The following is a 17,911-nucleotide window of genomic DNA, read 5'->3' as shown; positions in this document are numbered from 1 at the left end:
TAGCAGGCTCCAGTCAGTCACACAGTTAGATGAAGAATCCACACACACCTAATCAAACTCTCAGTGTATTCATAACTGCACGTTTTAAAGGAGGGGTATTCTAGAAAAGCAGAAATGCTCATTTTTGAGTTTTTCTGTCAGAAAAGTTCTCGTGGCACTGGAACTCCTCACTGCTGGTTTCCAGTCAAATAACAATTTTCACACAAGCAAATCAGAACTGCCCCTAAATGTGATGCCACACAGGCAGCAAGCCATGATATTTAGTGTTCAGTCTCCTCCGGTCGTGGGCTGAATCTGGGTCGTTCTGCACGTGGTCGATGGGAGGCGGTTAAGGGGCGGGGTCAGCAGAACTAATAGTCAATACACTGCAAAAAGTGAAGCATAACTTCTAACGATCAGTGACTTGAGATTGACATCTGTGACTGAACAGTTGGATGACTGTGATGAAAGGTGGTTCAGATGTTCACGTTCCCCCTCAGGATGAACTATATTAACTTTTGGTGACCCTCTGACTTTTCATTTAGCGCCATCATCTGGTCAGAATCAGATTTTGATTTTAGTTGTTTTGTGTTTTTGGGGTTTTTTTGTATTGGAGCTCTGGAAACCAAAAAACAACTTGAAGAAATACCCCCCCTTTAAATGTGGAGATCGACGCACTGCTATGATTCAACTGAAATATGAGCATGCATGTAGGCTCACACGTGCCAGCTTGAAAAATGCATCTGATCATGCACTTCATACACTTAATACACGGCTAGATCACCAAGCTGGCCGCAGACTTTTCCAGTCATTTGTAGAGGTTTTACTCTCATAGTAAATGTTTTAAAAGCACTTTGCATACTCACAGTGAATTTATTCTTAGTCCTTGAAATCACCTTGCTGCAGTTTAGTGTTAGAGCCTTTATCATTTTGTCTTTTCAAATGTTGATGATGCATAAAGTTTAATGCTCAAGAAAAGAAAAGAATTATATTAAAATCGCAACCAAAGCAGCTGCTTCCATCATGAGTCCTCTGACATTTTGTTTTAGTCGTTTTAGTTCAGACAGAAGCAACAAAAAGTAGAGTTTGACAAACTTTATGGCAGCAGATTCAGAGAAGCTACAGTAACAGAAAAGACACATCTCACACAGAAACATCCAGGCGAGCATGGGAAGAAGATCAGGCGACACACGTATGAATGTTCAGTTTCACATCTTGGATTTTGCCTCAGAAATCTTTAAATTAGCTCTGCTGGAACCAGCTTTACAGCCCAAAGAGGAAAAGGAAACACGCAACATCAGTCCAAGCTGAGTCACACCATCAAAAATTATGATTTGGAAGAAAAGTTTTTACCTTTTTACTGTGGGAGCTAAATCTGCGTGTGACCTGAAGGTTGATTCTGTTTGACACTCGTATTAATTCAGCCTCATGTCACTGTTTCAAAGCTCAGATCAGTTATCTCTGTGACCTCTACAGTGATGGCAGTCAGTGCAATGTTGTGCTAACCTCACCGGCAGCCAAAATGGCCAGACCTGATAAATGTGGCGTCAGAATCAGCCATATTGTTGGCTGATCTCATGTTTGGTGGCCTGAGAGTGGCTGATTTGCACCTTCTCACTGATCCAAGGCCTTACAAGCCTACAGCCCTGCCCGGCCCACATTAAATCTGTTTTCTGTTGCCAGAACAGAGCTGACTGATCCGGCTACGTGGATCAGATATGTGAGCCAAAACTATGAACAGCAGCCCTGAACTTAAGTGTTTAGTACTCAAAATAATTCAAAGTACTTTTTCTACCTGCATGCAATCAGAGGGCTGATTTAGCAGCAAAGAATTTTATTTTTGATAAAAATGTAAATATGTGCATTGCTCTGAGCTGTTGAGACAGAGGATTGATTAGATGAAGAAGTTCACATGACGAAGGAGCCGATGAGCAGGTAAGGAAGGACGCTGTGAAGGAGAAACCAAGGAGGCTCAGGATGAAGCACTGAGCCACGTCCAGGCCGGGTCCTGAGCTGTTTAGAAAGCCCTGGGTGTAATGTGTCAATGCGTCGTTAACGAGGATGAGCTAATTGTAAAATTCTCCATAAAATGAGCTAAAAGTGACACAAACTGTGAGACTGCAGGACTCAAACAGTCGTCCAGGTTAAATTTGGGTCCAAAAATCTTGTTTTGTGAAACAAACATGGAGAAATGAGCCAGTGGAGTATTTCAGTAAATAATGATGATGATAATGAGCAGGACTGCACAGGGAACAAGAGGAATCATTAGATTTCACGTTAAGATGTTCAAAGGTGAGTTTTTTGCATCATGATGTACTAAAAATCTGTAAACTGATCAGAGTCTGAAGAAACGCGCCATCAGAGGGATCAGACGTCATCTTCAGCTCAGCTGTTCATGTACTCACGTGTCACATCTGTGTGTGCCTCAGTTTTCTGTGCATTGTAGTTTTTGTCTGAAATTAAAAATAATCTCTGGAGGCTCGTGTTTGGCTCTAACTGGCTTTTTTGTTTCTTCCATAATTCAGCTGATATCAGATCATTTTACAGATAAACAATGCAAGAATTTCCTAGAACTAATGTGTAGATTTGTACAAGGTAATCCTATTGATTTATAGATTTCTAAAGCATGAAGTATCAGTACACCTGTTGTCAAAGAACCCTCTGAATATCAGGTGACCCCAAGAGGGAGCCACGACCTGCAGCCTGAGAAACAACATTACACCAAGAACGAGCAGCTGACGAAGGACGGATCAATCAGCGTTTATTGTCAAACTGCAGTCACACGGAGCATCACATCTCCTCTAAATGCCACATGAAGTTTAGCCTTCTACATAAATGATGCTGCAGTAAATCTGAAGACATCAGCAGCAGCTTTACTGTCAGCGACACAACAGACACATCAGCTGACTCTGATGTTACAGTTAAAGCAAACACGACTGATGCCCATATTATTTATGAGAGTTTGCAGATCTTCATAACATTCAAATACTGTTTAACTAAACCACTGCCTTTACATCCTTCTGCTTCACACTGTCCACTTGTTGTGATTGGACAGATGAGCAGTGACGTTACTTCAAATCTAAAGAATCAGCAGCTGTGTTTCTGAAAAAGCACAAAAAATATGCTTACAAATTACAAGGGATCATCCCTTACTCTACTGAAGGACCAGGTCGGTGGTTTTGCATGTTAGCTTGCTAAGACCAGCAAACCGAAGTCATGTGGGAATGAGATTTAGTTGCAGTATGAAATGTTGTGGGCTACTATTAGCTTCCAACCACATTATTACTTCCTGCTGCAGTGTGGGTGTTAGCAGTCCTCATGGCTGTACAGACACATAAAGCACATGTGAGCTCATCAAAGCTGCTTTCCTACAGACAGAAACCAGCTGGTGAAGAACGTGGAGCATCGAGCAGCTAAAGAGACAGAACCTGTCCTCAGGAGCTGGTGGAGACCAAAGCAGAGTTACAAGGAGTCTTCGGTTCAGCGGGTATGCTAACATGTTAGCCTGAGCAAAAATAAGATGGTGGTACTCAGCGTATTTGGTGAAGTTCATCTAAGTGGTGCTAAAACATGCTAAATCACAGACACGGTCCTTTAATTAATCAACTTCTAGCACAAACTCGGAGGCGACTCAAACTCCCAGCTGCCTTTGTTCCAGCCGCTGTCACTCTATTTCTCTTTGGGCGCCATGTCGTCACCACCCGACACGTTTCCATCTTCGTCGTCTTCATCGGCCATCCCCTTCAGGTAGGAGCGCTTGAACTCCTGGAACTCCATCTCCTCCTCAATCTCACTGCAGACAACACAGACACACCACAGCAGTGCTGTGAGCTGCTGGCACAGTCATCACGTCGGTGAACTCACAACACGCTGTTTTACCATTTGTCTGCAGTTTCTGGACAGTTTTGTCTTCTCCTGTTAACCATGACTCCCAACATCCGACCAGCCAAACATTCTGTCGTGTGTGCTGCTAATGGTGGCTGGAATTTCAGATTCTGGGTCAGTTTTTGGATGAATTCAGCAACTACAGCACCGCGCCTGATCATCTCACAACAGGACGACCGATCTCTCCCACAATGAAACAGCCAGTCCCATTCATTCATTCATTCATTCATTCATTCATTCATGCATTCATTCATTCAGAACTCCAGAGGACTGATGCTTGTTTGACAGGCTAACGAGATTAGAACACATTCAAAGGACTTTCTTTCTTTCTTGTTGGTCTGGGAGCAGCTTACCTCTCCTTCACTGTCAGCAGCAAAAGAAAACAGAAACACCAAAAGCTTTAGATTCAGACTGACGGTCATCTGTCCGCTACACACATGAATAAAAAGACAAATAAGCTACACACACACACGCACACACACACACACACGCACACAGTGAAATGTGTGTTTCCTTACCTGCATCGGGTTTAGGATGCATGAGTTTGAAGGGAACTTCCAGGCCGACCTCACTGCAACACAAACCCAAACTAACGTCTCTCACTGCAACATGTTGATGAATTAATGCACATCAGCTAATTATCATATGAACACAACATGTTCAACAAAGAGTTCACCTTGATAAATATGTGCCATCCTAAAAAAAAAAAAGATTAAAAGCCTCAACAGGTTTAAAATTATATCTCACTGTCTCATCTTTAAAGGTGGAGGAAAGTCGAGCAGCCATGTTTGTTTTCAGTAGTAAAGACCTCTCAGGAGGGAAAACACCTGCTGAGCTACATTCTGTCATTCTGTGCTAAAAGTAATGGGATGGCACACACGTGTCAGACGAACACACACACTCAGTGAACAGACATCGACCCACCTTGATCCCATAATCCTGTGAGCGTGGCAGAGACCAAGAAGAGAAACAGGAAGTGATGTTGAACAGTTTGACGAACACACCGACAGCAAACATTTGAAATCCTGCAGCAGTCAGGAGGCGGTGAGTTCAAGGTCCACCCAAAATAAGACGACTTTACACAACAAGATATAACAAGTTAATGAATAAAAGCATCTTAGTTAAACCTGTGAGTCCTGATTTCTTTGGTGATTTAGGGGCAGCAGAAACTGCATCTTTAAGAGGATATGAGGAACCTGTAAGCAGTTATTTATTTCCACATCCAGCAGTTCAGAAACAACACGATCGTTGATTTGCAGACGTGTTTGTGTCGCCTGATCAGCGTCAGTCTGTTTCTGGTCTCTACCATCTCCTGAGGGAAACGTCCAGTCAAAGCCTCATTACTCTAACCAGACTTTAACCACAGCACTGTCACAACATGAAACTGAAAACTTAAACGTCAAGTTTCAACATGTCTGTGGTTACGGACAGCTGACACACACACACACACACACACACACACACACAGGGGCGACTCACCCTCCGACGATGAGCTTCACCATGACTCTGTATGAAACCATGATTCCCAAAACTTCCTTCAGCACACCTTCCTTGATGCTGAAAGAGAAGACGATTAAAATGAGTCAGATCGCCACGCGTGAGTCCCTCTGAGGAGGCGGCGGCGTCTCTGACGGTCGCTCACATGCTGGACGAGGCCAGATTGGTGTCTTCGTGCTTCAGTTTGCCGTCCAGAGCGATGCCGCGTCTCTCCCTGTTGTAGGCCAGCAGAGGCAGCAGCGTGTAGTCCTTCTGCAGGGACGCTCCCGGAGACACAGAGTCCCTGAGACACGGAGACAGAGAGAGACATTAAACAGCAGAATACAGCAACCAAGAGCTACACCAACACCTAACCCATCTCTTGGATTAAACCAGTTTATCCTGTCATCCCAGTGAAAAGTGAACGGTCCAGAATAAAAGGGACACTGATGAAGACCACATACCCAGGCTCCTCGATGGCCACACACTTGACGTAGCTGTCATTGGAGTAGAGCACCACCGTGGCGACCTGATCCACTGAGGACGACAAGAGGAGTCACGAAGGAACAAGTGTGTGTGCGTGTGTGTGTGTGTGTGTGTATGTGTGCGTGTGCGTGCGTGCGTGTGTGTGTGTGTGTGTGCGTGTGTGTGTGTGTGTGTGCGTGTGCGTGTGCGTTTGCATGTCCTTCCTCCTACAATGAAAACGAAATGAGCGGGAAGCGTCATGTTTACCAGAGACGATGATGTTCTTGATGTTTTTGTTGGAGTTGTTTGTGACGCTGACGTGCACTTTGACGGGCTCGCCGTGGTAGAATATCTGGAAACAGCATCAACGGTCAGGCAGGAACAGAACACGTAAAAACTGATGTCAAAGGATGTCAAAGGCAGAGACCAGTGGATGTTGTCATTACAGAAGCAGCTGTGAGGAGCATCACGTGAAGAACACAGCGGGTTTACAGAAGGTACTGATGTGCACTTCAGTGTCTGTGAAGTTCACGATGTGAAGGAGCTCACCTCTTTGTCCAGACTGGCCTTGACATGAAGCGGTTTTTCCGACATGACGAAGTCCCTGCTGGTTTCAACAGAGGGCGCCACTCCCTCGTTCTCTGGAGCATATTGAACCTTCCTGAGCATCAGCTTCACGGTGCTCCTGTTGGACAAAGCAGAGAAAATAAACACAAAGTCTGGGTGAGACTGGTTTCCTGATACTGACTCGGCGTTCTTTCAGTGCCACCCTGCACGTCTCTTCCGGTCGTGTAAAGCCTGCACAGGTGAGCAGAGACTCACCTTTTGCGTATTTTAGCGTCCTGGCTCTCAGCGCTGAACGCTTTGATCTCAAACTCCACAGCACATTGCTACAGGACGAGAGAGGAGAGGCGTCAGCATCCTGTGATGTGTTGGCCCCATCAGCACCGCTTTGAGTCCTCAGTCTGGATCTTACCTTGCCGACATCGTGGGGCGCTGGCTGGAGAGCCACTGAGCAAGGCAGGTTGTCAGGAAACTGAAACACACAGGCAGTCAGCAGATCAGTGCTTACTTACTTTGGAGGCTCATTAAGATTTCCTTTTGTGATTGACTGCATTAATCATAACGTTTGTATACAAGACATCAGTGTGATCAGAGCAAACAGTTTGTGCATCGATGACGTCAAACTGTGACTTCAGGACATAACTGTCAGAAGAACAAAGAGAGCAAAACGTTTTCCCACTGGTTTAAGCCTGTCCCTTCCTCTTCTTCTTCAGCTGATCTGAAAGCTGCAAAATCCCCAAAACTGGACATACAAGGATTTTTGAGTGACTCCCCCCCCCCCCTGCTTATGGTTAATTAAGATCTGAAGCACAGGACTTTCACCTGTACCTGTGTGGCGTTTGATGCTTCCTACACAAGTGATGCATTTCTGCTTGCTGGCCAATCAGCGTCTCACCTCGAAGAAGAACGGGTAGGCGTTGTCTCCCAGCTTGCGCAGCAGTTTGGCCTGTATCTTGGTGTGGATTCCCTTCTCGCGGTCCTGCAGGGGCGGGTACACCTGGCGGGTCGACAGGTACAGCTCCCGGCGGAAGGCGATTCCCATCACATCCATGTCATCTCTGCCGTAGCGAAAGGTGCAAGACAGGGTGACGAACGCTGGAGGGCAGAGGACAGACGGCATGAGCATCAGGTGTCATTCAGAACACCTGTCCATCATCAGTGTCATTCAGGACACCTGTCCATCATCAGGTGTCCAAACTGCTGGACTGTCTTGTTGATGTATGATTGTATGAATGTACGAGGTGAACAGTATCCTGAGCTGAGATCGACACCTGCTGAATGGTGTGTGTGTGTGTGTGTGTGTGTGTGTGTGTGTGTGTGTGTGTGTGTGTGTGTGTGTGCGTGCTGACCTTTCCTCCCCTGCAGAGCCTCAGGATCAACGATGATGACGCCATCTAGTGGTAAAGAGAAAAGGTCAGAGCTCTTTAAGTGACTAAAATAAAAGAGACTTTTTATGTCCATACTCCAAACACTCAGAGGAACATGGCGGACCAGTAGGTGGCGATAAGTCACATTACTGGTACCTCACTGGGAGCCTTTGGGATATTACCTGACCCCCCCAGAATGTGGTTCTGGCTCCAACAGACCAGGCGGTCGTCACTGAGCGGCCCACACTGATCGGAAACGGTGACGCCGTGTTGGTTTGATGGGAGCTGATAAAATCATGTGACTGCTGGTTTACTCTCTTATAGGCAGTCACATGATGTTAAATCCAGATGGAGGACAGGAAGTGAAAAGCACAATGTAGAAGATGGAGGAACGTTCTTCGTGTGCTATTATTACGAGACAGAAAACCAGAACGTGTGTTGGATGTGACTCAAACAAACATTCAGCGCCGCGGTGCTGAATGTCGACGTTTACGTTACGGTTGTTTGCTCGGTTAACTGCTCATTAAGGTCTGCTGAAACGCCACTAAAGACGTGGATCGTCTCTAAACAAGACAGAGTGCGTTATTTACGCCCAGCTGTCTTGTCTTGAAACCGTTAACGTTAACGTAACCAGTGTTAGTTGTGTTGTTTGTAGCTGTCACTTTAAATCTGTCACCACAGATTTAAACTATAGCTAACGTTACACCATGTCCACCATGAGCCATCTCGGCTCCTCCCGACCGCAGACGGTTAACAAGACATTTTTTCTGGCATTTTTCGGTGAATTTCTTGCATTTTTCACCCTTGTGATCAAAACATTTTCAGTGTGTGTTATTGCGCTTCCTGTGCAGAAAATCACTTCCTGCCCTCCATCTGCAGTTCACGCCACAGCAAAAGAGTGACGTGACGTCAGATGCAAACAAGTTATTGGTGGATGTTTTCAGGAGGTGAACTCACCCACTGGGTCCACGGAGTCAATGCGGTCGACAAAGTCTCTTTTCCCCATGTAGACTCCAACCTGCAGCAGAAGAGGAGAGGCGGTGAAAGTCTGCAGCATCGCGACATCTGTGGTTCTTCACGGCAGCAGAGAGCAGCTTCACATAAAGAAGCAACTGGTTGGTTTTTCCAATGTTTTACATGTTATCATGTAAAACATTGGAAACATTCACGTTTGCTGACTCGACATATCACATGATTACCTTTCTAATGCCTCAGAGGAGCTCTGAGTCAGTTTTCAGTTTTCTTAGGTTTATTCATTTTATATCAGTGGAACCATCCTCTGAGCAGAAGCCTGTAAACTGACCAGAGTCCTCTACAAACCTGAAACTGTCTGATTCCTGCATCAAATCCACATGACCATCAGTTCAAACACTAAACGTCTGCTCAGACATCACCGGTAACGTGACATCAAGCTCAGTTCGGCTCACGTTGACGTGACTTTGTGCCGACCTCGTCATGATCGGCCGGACGAGCAGCTGATCCGCTTTACAGAATTAAATGCAGCGAGATGGAAAATATCACTGAAAGAACAACAACTGTGTCTGAGCTCCTCGTCCTCTGTGGCGTCGCACCAGTACGAGCAGCAGACGCTTTAGGAGTAAATCTGCTCTCATCATAACGTGCACGTGGAGGCCGTGAAGAACTCCTCACAGTCCACCTTCCTTTGGCGGACGGGTTGCCATGTTTGAGCTCTAGAGCCAGCTAAACCCAGCTGGTTTGAGCTGGTTCAGTTTTTTAATTGAATTTTATTAATGTAGCACCAGATGACAGTAAAAGTTATTCTACGACACTTTCTGTGTAGAGCAGGTCAACACCAAAACCTTTCATTTACAGAGAGCCTCCGTCGCCTCATTCCCCCCCTCGAACACAACAATCACACACACAGCTGTGGAGCATCTGGAAGCTGGATTTCGCTCTTTTGACGGAGGAGTTTCCCTCCTGCTTCTAGTCCTGGATGCACAGACACGGAACTGGTGTCCACCTTCATGTCTACCTCTGGTCTCCATGCATGGCAACAGGACATCTACACTTTAAGACGTGATCCTCTGAAGAACATAACTCTTCTCATCAGCAGTCACGTTCATCTGAGGAGCTTCACTCACCGACTTGTCCTTGCAAATCTTCTTGAAAACAACATTTTTTGGGCTCATGTTGATGCAGATGGAGTCAGCAGCACCTGATGGAGAGAGCGAGACACACGGACGTCTTCAAACACCAAGTCCAAGCTCTAATCCTGCGTTTGTTTCTCACTGACACAAACCTACCAGATGTGTGAAAGTTCAGCCTGTTGAACAATAAAAAAGATTTTTTTTCCAACTGTAACACGAGCAGAGCAAAGAAGTGTTAATTCCCTAAATTGATTGGACAATAAAATGAAACCATTTGTTAGGATTAAACTAGCACTGTCACCTGTTCAGGTACAGACAGGACGCTGCAGCTAGCTGTTAGCATGCTAACAGTTCATATCTCTGCAGCACAACACACCGACATCTCTGACAGGCTGTCACAACTGATCATTTTAGTTCATTTTCACAATTAAATTTCTGGTCTTATCTCACATGTTTCACCTTTAATTCAAATATGAATCATTATCTAGAATTTGTATTAAAATCTGAACTCCAGCCAAAGTCCAGAAGCACCACAGTCCTGAGGAACATCTCCAGTCAGGCAGGTTCGCTTCAGGGCTGCTGGATCACATCGTAGTTTCTGTTTTTTGGAGACGGTCTGGATAAATGATTCCTACTGGCCGAGTTAATGGAGTTGAGACGACTGAGAGATTTGAGCACATTTAACTCTGCTGAGCTTCTTAATCCTTTTAAAACCTTCTCAGACACTTTTTACGTCTCCTCACTGAAAACCACACAGACCAACTTCATCGATTTGGAATCAACAAAATAATCAGAGAAATGTCAACTTCATGGAGGATCTGGAAAACTTTGATCCAACGTTGAAGGTTTCACAACAAGCTGAAACAACAGTTTGAAGGGTTTAAACACAGCAGAACAAATCAAACCAACAACCAAACTTTATATCGACCAGAATCGGGTTCATCAGCAGCAACACATCAACATATCCTCTGATCTGGAAAGAAAAATCTACATTTTTGAGTCTTTCTGTTTGTCCCAGAAATCACGGTGTCTTAAAAGAAGTGAACAAATCTGTCAGCGTGGATGAAATGAAGTCACAAAACATGAATCAGCTTCTGGTGGTGGAATAAAAAGCAAACGAAAGGACTTAAACATGTCACATCTGTGGAGGCGCTTTTCGAATCGAGAAGACTCACCTGTGTCTCAGAGGTGGAGGTGTGCTGTCGGATCGGAGGGTGGCGTCGGTCCGAGAAGCTCTATATGTAAACACCTGCTGTCCGTCACAGCCTCCCTCAGCCCCGTCAGCCAATCAGGTGACCCGGCTGTGAACTTTGACCAACCCTCAGTGCTCAGCGCTCGTTCCTCGTCCTCCTCGTCCTCCTCAAAGCACAGCAGACAGACAGACGGATGCAGAGTTCCTGTGAATGAGCCGACTGAGAGGATTGAAGCTGGTTCCCCTTCAGTCAGCACAACAGAGCCAGATTAGACGGGGGGGGGGGGGTAGAGGGAGGTAGAAAAGGTGCAGAGAGAAAGCACACAGCTGCGTTCAAACAACAGAAACACATAAAGCGCTCTGAGCTCACAGATCCTCCAGCTCTGCTCCATCAGCCTATTTTGATAGAAATGTTTGTTTAAAGCTCACCTGGTTGGTTTTTCTGCTGTTGTAGCTGAAGTTAAAAAGCACCATGCTGGTTTCACACCTTCTCTTCGGCTTTAGTTTGTTCTGTTGAACCAGGAAGTGGTTTGAATCGCTGGCCGGCGTCCTGTTGGCTCCTGTGTGTCGTACCTGCTGTAAAGGCAGAAACCCTCCCTGAGCGCATACAGGTGAATCAACACGTCTCTGAGACTGAGCACAAACCTCCACGACGGCAGGACTTCAGCCTGCAGCGGTTTGAGCTGGTGAAACTGGTGACTGGCAGCACACTGTGTGTCAGCGAACGGGTCTGGATCAGATGCCCCTGTTCTCTATTCAGATGACAGACTTTGTCAGATCTCAGAGACAAAATGAGGAGAACATTCAACAAACGACGTCCCTCCACTGACCTGAACCACTGACCTCAACCTGGATACAGAAGTATGAAGTATGTGGACTCCTGAGCTGCTGACATGATCCTATGGGCTTTAACTCTGGAGTTCAGCTGCATTTAGGTTTCTCTACATTCATTTTCTCTTTATTTAAAAAAGAGATTTTATGAGTTAATGAGATCCAATTTTGATATTGGATAGAAAAAAAACATGTAATAAATTAAACTGTCCTCCCACAAACCCGAAATAGAAGAAACACGACGCAGCTGCGATTAGAGAACAGCTCAAAAATAGAAGTTTGTGATAAATTCTGCTGTTAAATGTAAAAAAAATATTTACAGTGAAAGTCTGTTTGGCTGCAAATCACTGAAAAGACTGAGAATTCATAGTTGGAAATATTTCATGAATCATTTCCTGTGTGAAAGCAGCACATCGACTGGTTTCCTCCTGCAGCGCAGTCAGACCATGTTCATCAGGGATCATCGTTCCTGTGAACCTGCAGCTTTCATCTAAAACCAAACTGAGGTCGGACGTTTGGCACCAACAGGCAGAAAAATGAGGATGTGCTCAGACTTTTGACATCCTGAGTTCGTTCTGAGGCAACCTGAAGGTTGAGCAGCAGGATTGATCCAGTCTGCAGTGTGTGTGTGTGTGTGTGTGTGTGTGTGTGTGTGTGTGTGTGTGTGTGTGTGTGTGAGGTCTATACATAGACAGAGTGATGCTGTGCAGCTTTAATCCACTGTTCTGCCTGTCAGCAGGTAAACAGACAGAGGTGGATTAATCATCACTATTACACAGGAGATTACAGCACACACACACACACACACACACACACACAAACACACACACACACACACACACACACACACACACACACACACACACCAGTGCCCTCAGGGTTCAGGACACCAAACGGCCATAAGGAGCAAAGAGACACCAAATAAACCGAAAAAAGGAAATTATCACTGCAAGCAATCTGTCCGTGATTGTTCGACTGGATTATGTTTTCGATCACCAGCAGCACCAGTTTGAGAGGCGGCACAGGATGAGTTCTCGTTGTAATGAGTTGCATTAAGAAACTTCCTGTGTGTGCTGACAGCTGCTGTGTATTTGTTAGTTGTGTGCTTTAAACGCTGTAAAGAATGAAGTTAAAATAAAGCGGCGTCCGTGTTTCTGTGACGTCTGCCAAACACTCACACGCCAGAACGAGGAGCTGAGCTTCGACCAATCAAAAGACGAGTCAGAGAGCTAAAACACATCATCGTGCTGTCGTACAGTTCAACTAGAGATGAAACAAAATCGATAGACTTTAAATACATCAGCTATTCAGTCAGTTTATTAATACATAAAATATAAAAAAAAACATTAATTACAACTCACAATGTGTAGAAATATGTGGATCAAAACACGGATGCAGACACCTTAAAAAAAAACCCAAAGCATCATCTGTCATGTAATACAAAGTTTATTCAGGTAATAATGAACTCGTTACAGAATTATACAATCATTAACAATCATCTGTGAATCTCTGAGGATCCAGATTTCAGGTTTCACATCAAAAACTCTTTAAAAAAATAAGCAAACACTCCAAAAGGACAGAAAAGGAACGTCTGAAGTTCATTAGCTATGAATCGAAAGGACAGGTGGAGGACAGGGTGTGTGTGAGGCACACGTAAAGGTGTGTGTGTGTGTGTGTGTGTGTGTGTGTGTGTGTGCGTGTGTGCGTGTGCATGTGTGTCCTCATCTTCTGGAGACAAACAGCTGTCCCCCTGCGGCGTCAGACCTTTGTGATCTCAGTTAAAGACATCAGGTGAAAGTTGGGACCTTCAGGAAACCTCAGGCGTGCTCAGACGTAGGCCGTGGGCGCGTCTGGATCGGACACAGCTTTGTAGACCTTCTGTACCGCCTTGGCCGCGTAAACGCTGTGAAACAAGAGGGACGACGTCAGACCCGAACTCATCAAACAAAACTCTGTTAATACGACTGTTAGAAGCCGAACGACACGTTAGACCTGAGCCGGCATGCAGAGGCTGCCAGCGAGGGCCGAGCCTCGTGCTTTATCTGAGTCTCAGGTATTAAAACCTCCCACCAGCGAAAAGTCTGCATCCTGCTCACTGTTCAGTCATTAAATCCTCTCTCCTGATTGGCTGCCGACAGCTGGAGGTCGTACAACCGTCCAGTTCAAAAGCAGATTAGCCGACTTCACTAAGCTGAGAGCGTCGGATCAGCCAATAGAAACGAGTCGCTCTGCTCTCGGCTTCCGTCGCTGTTTGAGCTTTATTGCAGCGAGTCGACTGATTAAATGACGTGACGTTTACGGGAAACCTCGACCGACCGCCATCAGCAGATTGACGAATAATACACCAAACTGTCATGACCTCATTTGAACTGCACTTTAAGGAGGATTTATGGGAATCTACTGGCAGACGTGGAATATAATCATCAGAATTATGTTTTCATTTGTGTAGAATCACCTGAAAATAAGAACCAACGTGTGAATTCACAGAGTCCACCATGCTGCACTGCCATGTTTCTACAGTAGCCCAGAAGGGACAAACCAAACACTGACTCTGGAGAGGCACTGAAGGCAGCAGGAGCGTCTCCTCCTCGCTCTTAAAGGTGGTGGTGAAGGTGTTCATTTGTCTGCAGTCTGGACCCTCACCACTAGATGGCCTTGAATCCTACACGCTGGACCTTTAACCCTGCAGAAAATCTAGTCTGTGCGGAGCTGCAGGTGTTACAGGTGCACTCACTGTTGGGTGTGGTTACAGGTGCAACAGAGCACACTTCTGACTACAACAGACCAAAAATACTTTCAGAAATATGAGCGTCAAAGTTTTGATCCTTTTGGAAATGATAGATTCATGTACCCTTGCTGGGGTGACAGCCTCCCACAGACGCAGCAGAGTAAACCTCCACCCAGTAAACCCAGAAGGCCTCCGCCCCAGCCAATGTAGAGGCCAGCGCCGATCTCATACCTGCAAACACATGACAGAGTGAAACAGCCTGCACACGCATGACACACATCATCATCATCATCATCATCATCATCATCATCATCATCATTATTTTACACTTGGATGGAACACATTGATTAGCCCTCGTCCGTCTTAAAAGACCATGTTGTTTATCATTAACGCTGTTCGATCAGTCTAAACGTCTGATGGATGCGTTTCGAGTCGACTCACTTCACGCCACCGTAGAACGGGTCGTAGAACTCCTGCACGACGCTGTTGGCGTACCAGGAGATTGCTGTCATACAGCACAGACCTGCAGCACACAAACCGCCATGTTGACGCATTATTGACTGATATCAAACACTGCCTGTATTTCTTTAGATATCTCAAACTGCTTGTATAGTGAAGTTGTGATTCAATGAATGAACAACGTGTGTCACTGTGATCAGTTATTATTAGAGACAGTTCTGAGTTTCTGCTTGAGATTAGAGAAATGAAAGGAGCCAGACCTTCCAGTCAGGACACTGGCTTTGTTTTCCCAGACTCACCTGCCAGGATGCTCATCAGTCCTCCAGCCAAGGCGAGCTTGGCCTTGGATTGGTCGTTGGCCGAGCCGATCTTGATGCACTTCACCCCGAGCAGAGAGATGATCATGGAGCAGAGGCCGAGCAGCAGGGAGATGATCATCAGCGCGCGACACACCTGTACGTAAACTGGACAGAGGAACATATCCCATCACATCAGGATGGATCGATCCGACCTGTACCACGATCAGAGGCTCTGCTGCTCAGGTCATGGAGAAACCTCACTGCCACCATGTTTATTGTCTGACTCTTCCTCAAAACCTGTGAGCTTTGACGCCACTCTGGGATGTTGAGAATAACGTAGCAAAAGTTTGAGAAATGTTTTTTACAAAACAGAAAAAGGAAAGGGAGGAACTGGAAGTTGTGTGTGTGTGTGTGTGTGTGTGTGTGTGTGTGTGTGTGTGTTTGTGTTATGGCCTGTAATGGTCATAAAACCTCTTTATGAGCCTCAGAGTTTCAGGAGAGACAAAGCAGGTAACAGTGAATCACGCGTTCAGCTTCAATGACACATCAGATACGTTATGTAAGACTAATTTCTAAAGTCAAGCGAACACTCCCTGTCCACAGCTAACGTTTCTGACCAATCGCAGGCTTTCGTTTCAATGCTGCAGCGGTTTGATTTTTACAAAGTCATCCAAAAGTTTCAGAATCTGTGAGGTCGTGGGAGTTTCAGGAAAATGATCCGCGAGACATTTAGGATTTTTCAGCTTGACGGAGTTTCAACAAATGACCAGAACAAGATGGCCGCCTGTGTGTTCGATGCCATCAGACTGAGTGAAAACATGTCACTGCAGCGTTACGACCGAACGGAAAAGTGCTGCTGTGACAATATTTCTACGACCAAACAAATTCAAATCACTTCTGACTGGCTGCACGCAGACTTTCACATTTAAACCCAGTAAATACAGATGTACATAACACAGACAAAGACAAGCCAAAGGAAAAGTAGAAGCTACGCTAACAGCTGCCTCTGTTCGGTTGAGAGGAGTTTCCCTCCATTTCACTGTCTGTGGAGGGCGAGTCTCAAAATGGCGCCCATAAAATAATCTCGTCCTCCCTGAAACATCATGTGGGAATAAAACATTACATTCATAAATTCACTATTTTCAAAGCGATATGTGATGTACGTCGCTGTGACCTTGCTGTACTGTCTTTGTAATAAATGTTGACAGGAACTGATCTTTATTTTTGGTTTTTAGGCGGGAAGCTTCGGGCGGTAAAGTGCACCAAACCTTTGAGCGAGGACTTCTGAAATAGTGCCACATGGCAGGCTGGCTTAGTTTCTGCAGCAGTTTGGAGCTCCACTGAACAACCAGCGAGGATCAACACGTCAGAGTTAAATAGTTTTAAACTTGTTTCTCTTCCGAGTCCTTCGGCAGCTTTGTGACCTCATTCATACGAGGAAGTCGAAGTGGACTCGGTGCTTTTTCTCAACTTGATCAGTCCTGAATGTTCTTTGTTTACAAAAAACGCTTTAATTCATCAAAGTTCACTATTTCAACGACAGATGATTCAAACTGTGGCAAGAAGTCATTCAGCTTATCGATGGAATCGGTGGCTGATTATCTCTTACTTCGTTCTCCTCACAGATCTGTTGTCACTTTGAAAGAAAAAAAAAGGATACGAACTTATGTTTTATCGTATCCGTCTGCCTTCATTCTGTCCTTTTATCCTGTTTTATTCGGTATCTTTCTACAATGTTTCCACTTGGTGTATAAGTTACATTAAAGGCTTTGAGTGTCTTTGCTTTGATGGGAAATGATTGTTTTCTGTTGGAGGCATCTACAGATCTTAGCTTTGTGCTCTTGGTCCTCTGAGAGGACAACCGTGCGTCTTCTACTTTAAAAAACAGAAGGTTTCAGAACTCATCGGCCAGTGTTCTCGTCTTACCAGGGAGGGCGAGCATCGATTCAAAGTCTCGGCACTCGGCGATGCCGGCGCTGTTCTCGGCGCAGGCGTGCCACAAGTTCTGAAACTCTCTAACGGAGATGATGACGTCGCCGTGCACGGAGGAAATCTTCCAGTAGTCGTTGACCAGCGCCACTCCGGTGACCAGCCAGCTGATTAAGCATATGACGAACCCAACCGCTTCGACGGCCGTTGACATGATGGCGACTTTTCTAGAAAACTCTTAAGATGAAACAGCAGAGACGCTCAGAAGAAATCCAACGTCCACAGGAGGTCAATGAAGCCTTCCAATCTTCAGAATGTGTAATGAGAGCAGGCTCACGAGGCCTCAGCGGCTGACGTCTGACGCTGGTCGGGGCGTTGGAGGCTCTGGTCTCTCTCCTTCAGTTAGCTCCAGTTCATCTGACGTCTGAGGCTCCAGCAGGAGGACTTTACACTCTGCCAGGGGCCATAAAGTGCCGCGAGCCACTCCCTGTAGTTCCCCACCGTCTCTCCTCAGTATTAATGATGATGAGGATGACAGCGAGTCTTCAGCCACACCTTAAATAACCTTCATCGACACCGAAAGCTACAGAAACCAAACGTCATCGGTCAGTCCGACAGAAAGTCCAAAC

The 17,911-nt window shown here is 45.6% G+C and overlaps 2 protein-coding genes across 2 annotated transcripts; both read right to left on the bottom strand.

Annotated features, from left to right (window-relative positions):
* Positions 1-2,723: 2,723 nt before the first annotated feature.
* saga (S-antigen; retina and pineal gland (arrestin) a) lies at positions 2,724-11,220 on the bottom strand. Its single transcript, XM_076745402.1, has 16 exons — positions 11,020-11,220; positions 9,839-9,912; positions 8,694-8,754; positions 7,719-7,763; positions 7,265-7,464; positions 6,782-6,841; positions 6,628-6,695; positions 6,355-6,490; positions 6,073-6,157; positions 5,805-5,877; positions 5,507-5,644; positions 5,344-5,421; positions 4,789-4,803; positions 4,383-4,435; positions 4,218-4,227; positions 2,724-3,772 (listed from the first exon to the last, which is right to left on the bottom strand). Exons 2-16 carry the CDS (start codon positions 9,884-9,886, stop codon positions 3,649-3,651), a joined length of 1,194 nt encoding a protein of 397 aa, XP_076601517.1. The 5' UTR covers positions 9,887-9,912; positions 11,020-11,220; the 3' UTR covers positions 2,724-3,648.
* A 2,474-nt stretch (positions 11,221-13,694) lies between these two features.
* On the bottom strand, positions 13,695-17,496 carry cldn15la (claudin 15-like a). The gene is made up of 5 exons (XM_076745107.1): positions 17,280-17,496; positions 15,354-15,518; positions 15,037-15,118; positions 14,719-14,826; positions 13,695-13,770 (listed from the first exon to the last, which is right to left on the bottom strand). Exons 1-5 carry the CDS (start codon positions 17,494-17,496, stop codon positions 13,695-13,697), a joined length of 648 nt encoding a protein of 215 aa, XP_076601222.1.
* Positions 17,497-17,911: the final 415 nt, after the last annotated feature.

This window comes from Chaetodon auriga, chromosome 12, assembly GCF_051107435.1.
Source record: "Chaetodon auriga isolate fChaAug3 chromosome 12, fChaAug3.hap1, whole genome shotgun sequence".
Classification (NCBI taxonomy): domain Eukaryota; kingdom Metazoa; phylum Chordata; class Actinopteri; order Chaetodontiformes; family Chaetodontidae; genus Chaetodon; species Chaetodon auriga.
The sequence above is the reverse complement of the archived record's forward strand: the minus strand, read 5'-3'. Positions and strand labels throughout refer to the sequence as shown.

Coding starts and splice junctions, on each gene's coding strand:
- saga (XM_076745402.1), bottom strand. CDS start 9,886: ATGAGCCCAAAAAATGTTGTTTTCAAGAAGATTTGCAAGGACAAGTCG. Junction 7,764..8,693: donor TGACTCCGTGGACCCAGTGG/GTGAGTTCACCT, acceptor CTTTACCACTAG/ATGGCGTCATCATCGTTGAT. Junction 6,696..6,781: donor CGCCCCACGATGTCGGCAAG/GTAAGATCCAGA, acceptor CTCGTCCTGTAG/CAATGTGCTGTGGAGTTTGA.
- cldn15la (XM_076745107.1), bottom strand. CDS start 17,496: ATGTCAACGGCCGTCGAAGCGGTTGGGTTCGTCATATGCTTAATCAGC. Junction 15,519..17,279: donor ATCGATGCTCGCCCTCCCTG/GTAAGACGAGAA, acceptor TCCTCTGTCCAG/TTTACGTACAGGTGTGTCGC. Junction 13,771..14,718: donor AGGCTGTCACCCCAGCAAGG/GTACATGAATCT, acceptor CTTGTTTCACAG/CGTTTACGCGGCCAAGGCGG.